The sequence below is a fragment of the Gouania willdenowi genome, unplaced genomic scaffold (genome assembly GCF_900634775.1).
Source record: "Gouania willdenowi unplaced genomic scaffold, fGouWil2.1 scaffold_332_arrow_ctg1, whole genome shotgun sequence".
NCBI lineage: Eukaryota > Metazoa > Chordata > Actinopteri > Blenniiformes > Gobiesocidae > Gouania > Gouania willdenowi.
Window position 1 is genome coordinate 1,175,108 of NW_021145094.1, and position 14,385 is coordinate 1,189,492.

The 14,385-nt window shown below is 40.2% G+C and overlaps 1 protein-coding gene across 1 annotated transcript in view; it reads right to left on the reverse strand.

Annotated features, from left to right (window-relative positions):
- The window catches only part of LOC114459606 (NLR family CARD domain-containing protein 3-like), a gene marked incomplete at its 5' end in the record, with an annotated part of 16,393 nt that extends 3,121 nt beyond the window's left edge, over positions 1-13,272 (reverse strand). Inside the window, 3 exons of the mRNA XM_028441794.1 lie at positions 7,709-7,861; positions 11,223-11,396; positions 11,474-13,272. Of these exons, the coding sequence (XP_028297595.1) occupies positions 7,709-7,861; positions 11,223-11,396; positions 11,474-13,272 (2,126 nt within the window). The remainder of the gene's footprint in view (positions 1-7,708; positions 7,862-11,222; positions 11,397-11,473) is intronic.
- Between the last annotated feature and the right edge of the window lie 1,113 nt (positions 13,273-14,385).

The window sequence follows — 14,385 nt, forward strand, 5'->3', positions numbered from 1 at the left end:
CTAACGTTGCCCAACTCTGTTTGTAACAGAAGTTTACAGTTTAAAATACATTCAAAAGTTTTAAAAATATACATATTTCTGTTTTAATAATTGTATGAGTGGGTCAAGTTAAACATTTTATTATTTTATTTTATATTAAGCATTGTTGGAATGTCAGTGCTAAATAAATATTTTCATATTTTAAAGGCAGGGTAGGTGATTTTTGAAAGCTAGCATGATTTTGACTGTAGCTTACCCCCCTCCCCTCTGTGCTCCGTCTCACTCACATGCATGAGCACAGCTGTTGCAGAAGTGGATCTAAGCTCATCACTTGTATTGTGTAGAAACTACGTCATCTCATTCAGCAGTAAGTAAACACTACTGCTAGGTTTTTTGGGTGACGTGCTGTGACGTGCTGACGTATCGATCATTTCCTGTTTACGCTCTACCGCTGCTTGCAGCGTTCTACTACTGTGTTCTGCTAACTCTAATCAAACTTGTGGTCATTGATATTTTAGCCTTGAAAACACTTGTTTTAATTTTTTACCGTACAGTTAAACGTACAAAGGTTAAGTAAAAAGCAATCTCGCCTCTTATAGGCAGTGTAATCTCCTTTAAACTTCCTTTTGTCCTTAGCTTAGCTTAGCTTAAATTTAGCACCTATGGCTTCTCTCTCCTCCCCTCCGCTCTCCTGCCTGGTGTGTCAGATGTTTAGTTACTCCTCCTCCTCCTTTAGGGACAATGGTAGTTGCATAAAGTGTAGCGTACTGTTAGATATGGAGGCGAGGATCAACAATCTGGAGAAGCGGTTCCGCACCCCTGATACCAAAACCGAAGCTAGCAAGCAGGACCTAGCCGGTGCGGACCATGCTAGCTCTAGCTTAGCCTCCCCCCCGGCCAGCAATGAGTGGGTTACTGTCCGTGGTAAGCATAGTCCAAGGTCAAAAAGCCGCTCGGGACACCACCATGTTCACGTCTCAAACAGGTTCTCCCCCCTCTGTGAGGACAACACACTCACCGGGGAACAAACTCTGATAATTGGCGACTCCATAGTGAGAAACGTGAAGCTAGCGAAGTCAGCGGGCATTGTGAGGTGCATCCCAGGGGCCAGAGCGGGCGACATAGAATCAAATCTAAAGTTGCTGGCAAAGAGTAATCGTAAGTTTGATAGGATAGTCCTCCATGTCGGCACTAATGACTCCCGACGTCGCCAGTCGGAAGCAACCAAAGTGAACATTGAATCAGTTTGTGCTTATGCTAAAACAATGTCGGACTCCGTAATTTTCTCTGGTCCCTTACCAAATCTGACCAGTGATGACATGTATAGCCTATAGCATGTCATCATTTAACCGCTGGCTATCGAGGTGGTGTCCAGAAAACGAGGTGGGCTTCATTGATAATTGGAGATCCTTCTGGGGAAAACCGAACCTGATAGGAAGAGATGGAATCCATCCTACTTTGGAGGGAGCATCTCTACTATCAGAAAACATGGCACAGTCACTGTTATGACATCTCATGAATGAGACCATGTTACAGAGGCGGAGTCCTCCACGCCCCTCTGCGCTTGCCTTAGGACAGTTTCCCTCCCATTGCTATTATGATAGCTGTGTTCATCGCCATGACAACTGTTGTGATGGTGATGAATATTATTTTATGGAGACGGTGTCAGTCCCCCGACCCATATTTCACAATGATTTTAACATAAAATCAAATAAAAGAGCTATCAATTATAAAAATCTGAAAAAAATTAAAATCTCAAATCTAGAAACACCAAAACATAAAAGCATTAGATGTGCTCTATTAAATATTAGATCACTGAGATCCAAATCTCTACTAGTAAATGACCTTATCTCAGAAAATAACTTTGATTTATTCTGTTTAACTGAAACATGGCTGTATCAAGATGAATATGTTAGTTTAAATGAAGCCACTCCTCCCAGTCATTTAAATACTCATATGCCACGAGACATAGGCCGTGGAGGTGGTGTAGCAGCTATTTATCATTCCTCTCTCCTAATCTATCCTAAACCAAAGGCCAGTTACACTTCCTTTGAAAGCCTGGTTCTAAATTGATCTCATACTGAATCAAAAACCTGCCAGCCAGTCTTATTTGTGATAATTTACCGTCCTCCAGGCCCTTATTCTGAATTTCTATCAGAATTCTCTGAGTTTATATCAAACTTAGTCCTCAGTTCTGATAAAATACTGATAGTAGGAGATTTTAATATCCATGTGGACAAAGATAGTGATAGCCTGAGCTCAGCCTTTATGTCCCTAATAGACTCAGTTGGCTTTTTTCAAACTATTAATGAAGCTACTCATCGTTTAAATCATACTCTTGATCTTGTTCTAACATATGGCCTTGATATTAATGAACTAAAAGTCTACCCTGAAAATCCTCTGCTATCAGATCACTTTTTAATATCTTTTAACATTATCCTAGAGGATCTCGCACTGTGCAATAAAATAGTTAGGAGTAGAAATCTGTCCAATAGTGCTGTGGCTAAATTTAAAGAGGCCATTCCTGCTGCCTTAAACTCAGTGCACCATCCAATAAATAACTATGATATTAATTATAACCCCTCTCAACTGGATCTGCTTGTCGATAGCTCTGCTAGTCTACTAAAATCCACCTTGGACTCAATTGCCCCATTGAGGGAAAAAACTATTAAACGTCAGAGGAAAGCTCCGTGGTTTAGCTCTGAAACTCACACACTCAAACAAACAACCCGTAAATTAGAGAGAATGTGGCGCTCCAATAAAACAGAGGAGTCACGAATACTTTGGCAAGAAAGCCATAGTAAATACATGACAGCCTTACGACATAGTCGATCTACATACTACTCCTCACTAATTGAAGAAAATAAAAATAATCCGAGGTACCTTTTCAGCACTGTAGCCAGGCTAACACAAAGTCAGAGCTCTATTGAGCCCATGATTCCTCTAGCCCTCAGCTGTGAGGACTTTATGACATTTTTTAACCATAAAATTCATAAGATTAGAGATAAAATTAGCCACTCCCTGCCTTCACCTGGGCCTGCTGTACCATTAAATGTAAATAGGCCTAACCTAAACTGTTTCACACATATAGGACTTCAGGAACTTAACTCTATTATTTCATCCTCCAAACCATCGACCTGCCTTTCAGATCTGATCCCAACTAAGCTGTTTAAAGAAGTTGTTCCCCTGGTCTGCCCATCTTTGTTGGAGACAATAAATATATCCCTATCAATAGGCTACGTGCCACAGTCCTTTAAAGTAGCTGTAATCAAACCCCTTCTCAAAAAACCTACTCTTGATTCCAGCACTTTAGCAAACTACAGGCCTATATCTAATCTTCCTTTTATTTCAAAGATTCTTGAGAAAGTTGTGGCAGCTCAGCTCTGTGAATTTCTTCAAAACAACAGCCTGTTCGAGGACTTCCAGTCAGGCTTTAGAGCTCAACACAGCATAGAGACTGCTTTAGTTAAAGTAACTAATGATCTACTCTGGGCTTCAGATGAAGGACGACTCTCAGTGCTGGTTTTATTAGATCTTAGTGCAGCTTTTGACACTATAGATCACTATATTCTACTAGAGAGATTAGAGAAATTACTTGGAATCACAGGGACTGCCCTAAACTGGTTTAAGTCCTACCTATCTGATAGGTACCAGTTTGTACACGTGAATAATAAGTCTTCTGTGTACACTAAAGTAAGCTACGGGGTTCCTCAGGGCTCTGTGCTAGGTCCAATCCTCTTCTGTATCTATATGATCCCCCTTGGTAATGTTATGAGAAAATACTCTGTTAACTTTCACTGCTATGCTGATGATACCCAACTGTATGTATCAATGAAGCCAGGTGAGACAAATCAGCTATCTAAACTTGAGGCCTGTCTAAAGGACATTAGGGCCTGGATGGACCAAAATTTTCTTCTTCTCAACTCAGACAAGACTGAGGTCATTGTACTGGGCCCACGACACCTTAGAGAAACCTATGCTAGCCTAACTGCCCTAGATGGCATTACTCTGGCACAAAGCACAACTGTTAGAAACCTTGGGGTTCTATTTGATCAGGATTTATCCTTCAACTCTCACATAAAACAAACTTCAAGAACTGCTTTCTTTCATCTCCGTAACATTGCTAAAATCAGACCTATCCTGTCTCAGGGCGACGCCGAAAAACTAGTCCATGCTTTTGTTACCTCTAGACTGGATTATTGTAATTCTCTTTTAGCAGGCTGCCCGAGCAGGTCGCTTAAGACACTTCAGCTGGTTCAAAATGCTGCAGCACGTGTACTGACTAAAACTAGGAGAAGAGATCACATTACTCCTGTATTAGCCTCTCTGCATTGGCTTCCCATAAAATATAGAATAGAATTCAAGATTCTTCTTCTCACTTATAAAGCCCTAAATGGACAGGCACCAGTCTATCTCAAGGAGCTTGTAGTGCCATACAATCCCCCCAGAACACTACGCTCTCAAAATGCTGGACTACACGTTGTTCCATTTGTCTCTAAAAGTAGTATAGGAGGAAGAGCTTTCAGTTATCAGGCCCCACTTCTCTGGAACCATCTACCAACCACGGTTCGGGGGGCAGACACCCTCTCTACCTTTAAGGTTAGGCTCAAAACATTCCTCTTTGGTAAAGCTTTTAGTTAGGAACCAGCTCATAGCTCATAATTAAGATGCAATAGGCATAGACTGCCGGGGGGGGGGGTCTGGCATGCTCGGTTGGAGAGAGGTTGGAGAGGGCGTTAAGAGAGAGGTCATTTAGGTTAGAGAGGGACCGGAGAGGGTCCCATTCCTCTCTCAAACACTCCCTCTATGTCTGCTTCTTCCCTTGTGTGTTTGCTCCTGTTCTCCTTCTGGCTTTTGTCTTGCAGGTCCGTGGGATCCTCAGTGTGGAGTTACAGAGTCTCAACAACTCTGTCTCCACCCTTTCCTCTGCACACACCCAACACAGCATAACGTGGATGGCTGTTCATCATAGGAATGGGATCCACACAAGGTTCCTGCTGCTTAACAGAAGGTTTTCCTTGCCGCCATGATGAATTCATGTTGGGTGTGGGATACATATGTATGTGTATATACGTATATATGCATATGTGTGTATCCATAAAATGAAGAGTCCGTCCTTAAGACTGCTCTACTGTAAAGTGCCTTGAGATACCATTGGTTATGATTTGGCGCTATACAAATAAAAGATTGATTGATTGATTGATTGACTAAACTTTATCATTATATACTGTATGTTAAAAACGTGACTAAAAACTCTGTTTAAGTCTGTCACCAATGACACACTTTGAGTGTGAGCTCATGCACGTGAGGGTGGAGAACGTCTTTTTTCATTGGTTGAGGTTGTTACAGGTTTACAGCTGCTACAGATGATGGATTTTCTTTGTTCCTTTTTCAGAGAACATTATATCTTAATTTCTGTTAGAACATTAAGACAATTTCAACCAAAAACTTAAAAAGTGTATCTGGAGAAAATTACCTACCCTTCCTTTATTGATTGATTATTTGAAGCATTGGTTTTGATTGATTGACACTAAACCAACATAAGTAACAAAACAGACGTCTACAGACCAGTTTCACAAACAAACTGTGACAAAGAACATCCAACCACAAACATCCTACACTAAACTTCTCATACTGGATACTAAATAGTTTGTCTCCTTTCCCACGCTTTACCAATAAAACAAACTAAAGCTCAAGTCTCTTTTCTATGAAAACAACTCATAATCTTCTCCTCAGGAATCCAAAAAACATCTGGGTTCAACAAATGTACACGTTCAAATAAAACATTTAGTAAATCACAATAAAGGAAAAAAACAGGAGAAAATGAGACTTGTCCTCCACCACATCCAGATCACACACAGTACAGAGTGGCTCCTCCTCCTCAGGGAGGTCTTTGAACCTGCCCACCTCCACTGCCAGGGGTAGTGTGCCAGTTCTCAGCTGGGCACAGAGGGACCGCTGCTTTCTACATACATTTAAAAATATATATGGTTCTGTTTGAAACTCCTCTTTAAAATGAATATAATGTCTTCACTTTGGTTTGGTGTATATGTCATATTTCTATTGTTTTTGTAAATCTAGAATCATCTTCTGTTTTAACTCATTTAAATTATACTGTCATTTATTTCTATAAACATAACTTCAATCATAATTTGAGAATATTATGGCTACTTCTTTGTGAGCCTGTGCTCTGGCAGCTGAATGAGGCGTTTCCATAACTGTAATATTTCTACCCTCTGCTTTATGAGACATGGGTCACATCCCATGTCATCATCTACTGCTAATTTGTTGATAAACTAATGCACACACATGCTTTGAAGAGCATAAACATTATAAAATTCATTAAAACTCCAAACAATAGCATCATAAAAGAGAAGTGAACTGACCATAGAATCAAACTATTATGTATAAACTAAAAAACTTAAATCTGACAATTATCATCTGACTATAGAGCCCAAAGCTCTTCCTGCTGACTCAGCCAAAAATTTAGTTCCCTCTTTAAAACTCATAAAGTCATTAAAGATCAATCCTAGGAACTTGTATGAACTTATATAAACTAAGACAGGTCATATATAAAATTATAATTACTTCTCAAGTCATGATTTTTCCTAAAATACATGATCTGTGTTTTATCTTTATTTACAGTCAGTCTCCATTTTTTACACCATGTATTTAAAATATTTAACATATTATGTAAATTTGCCAGAAAAATTATATCATCAGCATACAATAAAATACTTAAATTACAGTTTTTTATACAAATACCCAGATTAGCTTCCATAATTTCATTTACCAGATTATTTATATAAAGGGAAAACAAAGACAACACATCTCCTTGTTTTACACCAAACGTGGTGGAGAACCAACCAGTTTTTAAACCATTGATCTGCACACATGCAACTGGGGCTTTATAGAGTGATTTGACATCATCATAGAATGTACCAGTAATGCCATAATCCAGTAATTTATACATTAAAGATCCCTGTTGATCCAGTCAAAAACCTTCTGGAAATCAACAAAAAGACAAATGTTGGTTTTCCCTCTTGCAGCCTGGCCCTCAGCACAGATGATAAAACATAAATATGATCAATGCAGGCCCTACATTTTCTAAAGTCATTCTGCTCATCAGCTAGGATGTTATGTGTCTCCAGATGTTCAGTGAGTCTAATGTTAACAATTCCTGAGTATAATTTATACACAGTACTGATAAGACTGATGTCTCTGTAGTTCAGTAGTCCTCTAGGGTCCAGTTTAGTAGATTTTACTATAGATTTTATCATAGATTGGTATTAATTTATACAATTGTAATGTTTTAATTTTAGTGGTTATTACCTTTCAGAGCTAGAAATGCAATAATTTATTACAGTTTTCAGTCAATAATTCACATTTTGGTTCATTCCTCATTTTTTGACTTGATAACTTGTGTCAGAGAAAAGATTAAAATATAATTTCATAAGATATAGTTATATTTTTATATGAACACAATCCTCACTGATTGGTTCCACCTCCTCTGATCTTCTCTCTCATTCCTTCATCAGCTCCTCATAGTTCTCCATCAGCCTCTCCTCACTCCTCACTACCTTCTTATCTCTGTCCTTCATCCCTCTAACCTGTCCCAGTCCTCCTCCTTTAGTGTCCCACCTCTCACACCTTCATCACATTCCTCTGATACAGCTCTCTGTCACACATGTGATGTGAACATGTGATGAGCTGCTGTGATGTGTCTCACCTCAGAGTGTTCAGTGTCTGAGAGAGCAGTTTCACTGCTGAGTCTCCTGGATGGTTGTAGCTCAGGTCCAGCTCTCTCACACTGGAGGAGTTGGAGCTCAAAGCTGCTGCCAGAGAAGCCCCGCCCACCTCTGTGATGACACAACCTGACAGACTGGATTCAGAAAAACATCCACAACTCAGGAAACAAGTGAGGAGACGAGGAACAGGCACTGCATGAAAAGTGGGATTTCCGTCAGTTTCCGTCACTGTAAATTACCGTTAACTCTGAGTAAACAGGAAGTTCCAGTCAGCTCCAGATAACTGCCAGGAATTGTCGTAAACTCACAGCACAAGGTGAGAAAGGTTTTCACATGTAAATGACCATACTGTGATCTATATAAATGTAAATCAGGAATGTCTCCACTGTAAAGACACACAAGTCTCTGAGAGCCAACATGTTTGTATGGAGCTTTAATTCCTCTTTAAAGCAGAATAAAAGTTCATTCCTCTTCAAACTCACCTTGTAAACACTTAATTCATAATGTACATTTTATTCTGAACTAAATTTAAATCTGAATGAGGTAAATGTGGCTTCCAGTCTGAATTTAGAATAATGACCAATTTGAGCGTTAACACAGGGAAGACATTCTGTGCATTTATTTTGTCCTTTTGTGTATTTTTACTGTAAAATGTATGTTTTTTGGAGTCATAATATGTACTTGTGTTGTCATTTTGTGTTTTTTTAAAGTCACTTTTGTGCATTTCTGTTGTGATTTTGTGTTTTTCTTGTCTTGTGTTTTTTTTACTGGAGTTATTTTGTGCATTACTGTTGTTGTTTTGTTCATTTTTGCCATAGTTTGGTGTGTTTTTCTATCATTCTGTGTATATTTGTTATTGTCCTGCTCCTTATGAGGCATTTAGTGCATTTATTTTGTCCTTATGTGTATTTTTCCTGTAAAATTTATGTTTTTTGGAGTCATATTGTTTATTTGTGTTGTCATTTTGCATTTATTTGAGTAAATTTTGTGTATTTCTGTTTTCATTTTCTATTGTGAGCTATTTTGTGTATTAATGTTGTCATTTCGTTAATTTTTGTAGTAGTTTAGTACAGCTTTTGAAGTATTTGCTATGTTTTTTCTTGTCTTTTACTGTATTTTCCTGTAATGTGGAATTCTTTTTTTTTTTTTTTTTTTTACTGTATTCTGGCATTTGTTTTGTGTTTTTCTGCCATTTTGTACATTTACTTTGGGGGTCTCAAAAAAATTAGACCGAGGGCTGCATGTGGAAACAACAAAGAGTTTTTATAGTAAATGTGTGTTTTTCTGTCATTCTGTGTATATTTGTTGTCTTATGTTATGAGACATTTTGTGCATTTCTTTTGTGTATTTTTCCTATAAAATTTATGATTTCTGGAGTTATTGTGTATTTGTGTTGTTTTTAATTTTTGTGTTTTTTGTGTAATTTTTCATGAGTTTAAATATTTAAATACCAGTTAAATGTTAAAAGTGTTAAATACACATGATTTGCTTGTCTCTTTATTGTTATTGTTGTTTATCTGTGATCCACTGAGTGTTCTGAGTTAGCCTATCCGGGATCGATTGGTTTTGTCTCCGCCCCCACACGTGCTGTTTTCCTCATTCTACTAACGTCCCTGATGGAGGAATCAGACTGAATCACATTAGTGATCATTTCTCCTCTTTTCAGGTATGTTTATAGTCAGAAACACAGCTTATATGTCAGAAATAAGTTACTAACAAATAAAGGCTTTCATGATGTTGTAGTTTTGATATTTGAGTTTGATAAGAGTTAAGTTTTATGAACAGTAGTAAGTTAGCAGACTGTGCTATGTGTAGCGTGTTCTGTTGTTAGCTTCTGTTTCATATGAGCATGTGTTTAAAATATGTTTTACTGTTCTATGTAGTTTGATTTATACACTTTGATTAGCTTTAGATTAGCTCTATACAACTTTAAGACTTACATATTTGATGCTTGAAAGAAAAGAGTGAGAAAATGATTTATTACAGTTAAATATTGTTTTTCATTGTTTGTTTAAAGTAAATGTGTGTATCCTACCTCCACCACTATTCATTTTAATGTTAGAAAGTGCTGTAAATGTGTACTTTTGTATATTTTTACAAACATGTATTTGATTCTACTAAACACTCTTAGTGAGGAAACAGACCTGAATCATTTCAGTGATTATTTCTCCTTTTATTCAGGGGTGTAACATATACATTAGTATATTATAGACAGGGTCCTCAGTGGACGGTCGTTGTCTAATGCTGATTACAATGGTATTGAGATGTGATTTAAGGAGCTCCACACAATGATATCAGACAACGTAGCAGGTAAGCTAACCTGTGTTTGTGTTCTAACTGTACTTTTAATGTTACCACACCTACTATCACTACAACATCTAGCAAAACCACCACTACAACTACCATTATATTACGGTTATTAGCCCAGTGTTTGTGGGTGATACTAAAAAAATAATCTGTGTGAAAAAATTATTGGTATTTAAAACACATTTTGTGTCTGTAAAATTGCTTTTGTGTGCGTGAGAACTTTTCTCTGACAAGTACAGAACCAAATACACAGATAAATTGTGACCCTGTTAAATAATAATAGATTTAAAGTGAATGTATATTCCTGCTGCTTCACCAAAGTCAACTTTTATTTATTTATTTTATAGGGAATGGTGCAGCTTTTATACAACTCAGAGGGAAACAAAAAGCGTTATGAACACATACTAGGGTAAGATTTTAATATAAAATAGTATAAATAAATGTATCTGACACTATTTGTTATTTGTTGTGACAGACTGAGCTCGTCCCATAATTCACCTGTGACTTTGATGTAAACTCTCATTATAAGTCCAGACATGTGTAAAGTGGACACTGGAGTCTTTATATGTAAGTAACTTTAATCTGGTTTGTGGTGTTATTATTTTACATATTTATGCCTGTTGCCTTTCTTTTTCCCAGTATCATGTAAGACATACTATGAGACAGTCTGGAAGAACTTCACATTTAGTCATCCAGACCTTTGGACTCAAACAGAAGCCATTAAAGGTTCAGCTCACAGCAGACAGTGGAGGAAGAGGGTCAGATTTATAAAGACAACAGAACAGATGTTACACAGAGCATGTGCACAGAGCAAAGCTTCATCTATTCCTAGTATTTTTGTACATTATGTGGTTTATTATGTGACATTTTGGAGGGAAAAACAAAACGGCTGACACACACACACACACACAATATTTTGTTGTGTTAACAACATAGAACCTAGGTTCCCAAAATGGGGTACGGTACCCCTAGGGGTACGCAAATTGTCATTTCAGTCAGACAGGCTAGACATTGAAATGCTAATTATAGAAAGACATTCACAGGGGGGGGGGGGGGGGGGGGGGGGACTTCTCAGTGAACTGCTGATAATCCAGGGCGTTTACAGGAATTATCAGACATTCACAGGGTGGATAATCTCAGTTTTCATGCAGTGAGGACAATGTTAATGTAACATGTGATCCCACTGACCTGAGAGAGTCCAGTTTACAGTGAGGACTCTTCAGTCCTTCACACAGCAGCTTCACTCCTGAATCCTGCAGATCATTGTTACTCAGGTCCAGATGTTTCACACTGGAGGACTGAGAGCTGAGGACTGAGGACAGAGCTGCACAGCTTCTCTCTGAGAGACCACAGGAACTCAACCTGATGAAGAATCAGAGAAACCTTACAGATGTTTGTCTGTGAGAGAATTAAAGACATGTTCTTCTAAAGTCACATACTCAGCTTTCTTGGAGGCTTTGATCACTGGGAGAAGCTTCAGAAAAGCTTCCTCTGAAGGAGAGAATCTTTTCAGGTCAAAGACATCCAGATGTTCTTCTGATGACAGTAAGATGAAGACCAGAGCTGACCACTGAGCAGGAGACAGTTTCTTTGTGGAGAGACTTCCTGATCTCATGTACCGTTGGATCTGCTTCAGCAGAGAGTGATCATTCACTTCATTCAGACAGTGGAACAGGTTGATGCTTCTCTCTGTGGACAAACTCTCACTCAGCTTCTTCTTGATGTATTTAACTGTTCTCTGATTGGTCTGTGAGTCACTTCCTGTCTGTGTCAGCAGGCCTTGTAGGAGCCTCTGATTGGTCGGCAGTGAAAGACCCAGCAGGAAGCGGAGGAACAAGTCCAAGTGTCCATTTGGACTCCGTAAGGCCTCGTCCACAGCACTCTGATGGAGAAGGTTTAAGTCAGGCTGACCTCCACTATGGGGAAGGTTCAGTGGTTGTTGTTCCAGCAGGTTGACTTTAGAGCTGATGAAGGTCTGATGCACATGAAGAGCAGCCAGAAACTCCTGAAGGCTCAGGTGGATGAAGGTGAACACCTTGTCCTGGTACAGGCTGCTCTCCTCTATGAAGACCTGTGTGAACACTCCTGAGCACACTGAGGCTGCTCTGAGGTCCATGCCACACTCTGTCAGGTCACTCTCATAGAAGATCAGCTTTCCTTTCTGCAGCTGCTCAAAAGCCAGTTTTCCCAGAGACTCCATCATCTCCCTGTTCTGTGGACTGCAGTGTGGATCTGTGGCAGCTCCTCCATCAAACTTCACCGTCTTGACTTTGTTCTGAAGGACCACATAGTGGCTGTAGATCTGAGTCAGAGTCCTGGGCAGCTCTCCCTCCTCTCTGCTCTTCAACACGTCCTCCAGAACTGTAGCAGTGATCCAGCAGAAGAGCGGGATGTGGCACATGATGTGGAGGCTACGACATGTCCTGATGTGGGACATGATCCTGCTGGCCTGCTCCTCATCTGTGGACCTCCTCCTGAAGTACTCGTCCTTCTGAAGGTCAGTGAACCCTCTGACCTCTGTCACCATGTCCACAAACTCAGGAGGGATCTGATTGGCTGCTGCAGGTCGTGTGGTTATCCAGAGGCGGGCTGATGGAAGCAGTTCTCCTCGGATGAGGTTTATCAGCAGAACCTCCACTGAGGTGGACTCTGAGACATCAGTCAGGGTCTGAGTGCTGAGGAAGTCCAGAGGGAGCCGACACTCATCCAGACCATCCAAGATGAACAAAACCAGGAAGTCCTGGAAGCTGCAGATTTCTGCTTTTCTGCTTCCAGAGAAGAAGTGATCAACAAGTCCCACCAAGCTGAAGCTCCTCCCACTCAGCACGTTCAGCTCTCTGAAGGTCAGTGGGAATGTGTACTGGACCTCCTGCTGGGCTTTGTCTTCAGCCCAGTCCACAGTGAACTTGTGTGTTAAGAGTGTTTTCCCAATGCCAGCCACGCCCTTTGTCATCACTGTCCTGATTGGTCGAGGTCTTCCAGGAGGGGCTTTAAAAAGCTCTTCTAGTGTGATGGCTCTTTCTGCTGTGTCTGATCTCCTGGATGATGTTTCTATCTGTATGACCTCATGTTCCTGGTTGACCTCTCCACCCCCTCCCTCTGTGATGTAGAGCTCTGTGAAGATCTCCTTCAGGAGGGTGGGACTTTCTGCTTTAGCCACGCCCCCAGACACACACTGGAACTTCTTCTTCAGCTTGGACTTCAGCTCACGTTGGTATCTAGGAGTCTTTGTTCCTGAATGAAGACAAACTTAATGTTAGAGTGGAGAAGTCAGAGCAGGTTTGAACATTGGAGATCAAAGTGTGTGATGTTCTCAGTCTGGATGGTTCCTCAGATTAAATGTGACTGATTGAAAAAGAAAAGCCAGCTTTGTGTCCTTCATGTGATGTTCCTCACAGTGAAGATGTTCACATGCTCTTACTGCTCTGCAGATGCTCAGCCAGCTCCTCCTGCTTCATCCTCTTCAGGAAATACACTGTGATGTTCAGAAAGGCCTCCCTGCTCCTCCTCTGCTCCTCATCTTCACCCTCCATCTGACTCTCTGAGCACTCTGGTTCATCTCCATCCACAATCCTCTGCATGTGTTTGAGTTCAGCCTTAACAAAGCTAATGATGTTGTCCTCCAGCAGCTGGAACACAAACACATTAAAGGTGATGAGTGTGTGTGTGTGTGTGTGTGTGTGTGTGTACAGTGATCACAGGCTGACACAGGTTTAGTGTCTTTGTAGACATACACACCGTAAAGATGGAGTCAGGCTCAGCTCCAGAGGAACCATCCACACCCTCCAAGCTGCTGTGGAGAAGACACAGACACTCAGACATGCTGAGGAGCAGCTGGAGGAAAGCACAGGAAGCTCTGCTAACATCATGTGAACATCAGTAGCAGTGGGTGATGTCCTGCAGAGCCACAGTGCAGTGAATGTGGAGCAGCCTTTGGAGCTCAGCTCACGTGTGGAACATCTCAGCATGTTTCCACTGAACAGGAGAACAAGTCTGTTGGACTGAGGCTTTATTTGGCTTCAATCCTTCACAAATCTGAAGATCACACACTGTCTAAGACTCACCTACACACTGGAGACATTCCTACAAAGCCTTTTCTCTTTCACCTTCCACTGTTTGCTGAGATTTACATCAACACCACTTCAATAACAAACATAGTCAATCAAAAGTGCTGAGTCATGTTCACCACTCACTCCACCAGATAGGGCAGCCGGGTTTTTGATTGGGGGTGCTTCCACTTTCAACAGGCCACTTTTCACCCTGGCTTTTTAAACACACCACACTAAATAGGGCCAACATTTAAAAAATTATATATATATAAATAAACATGAAAACACCATACACATACTAA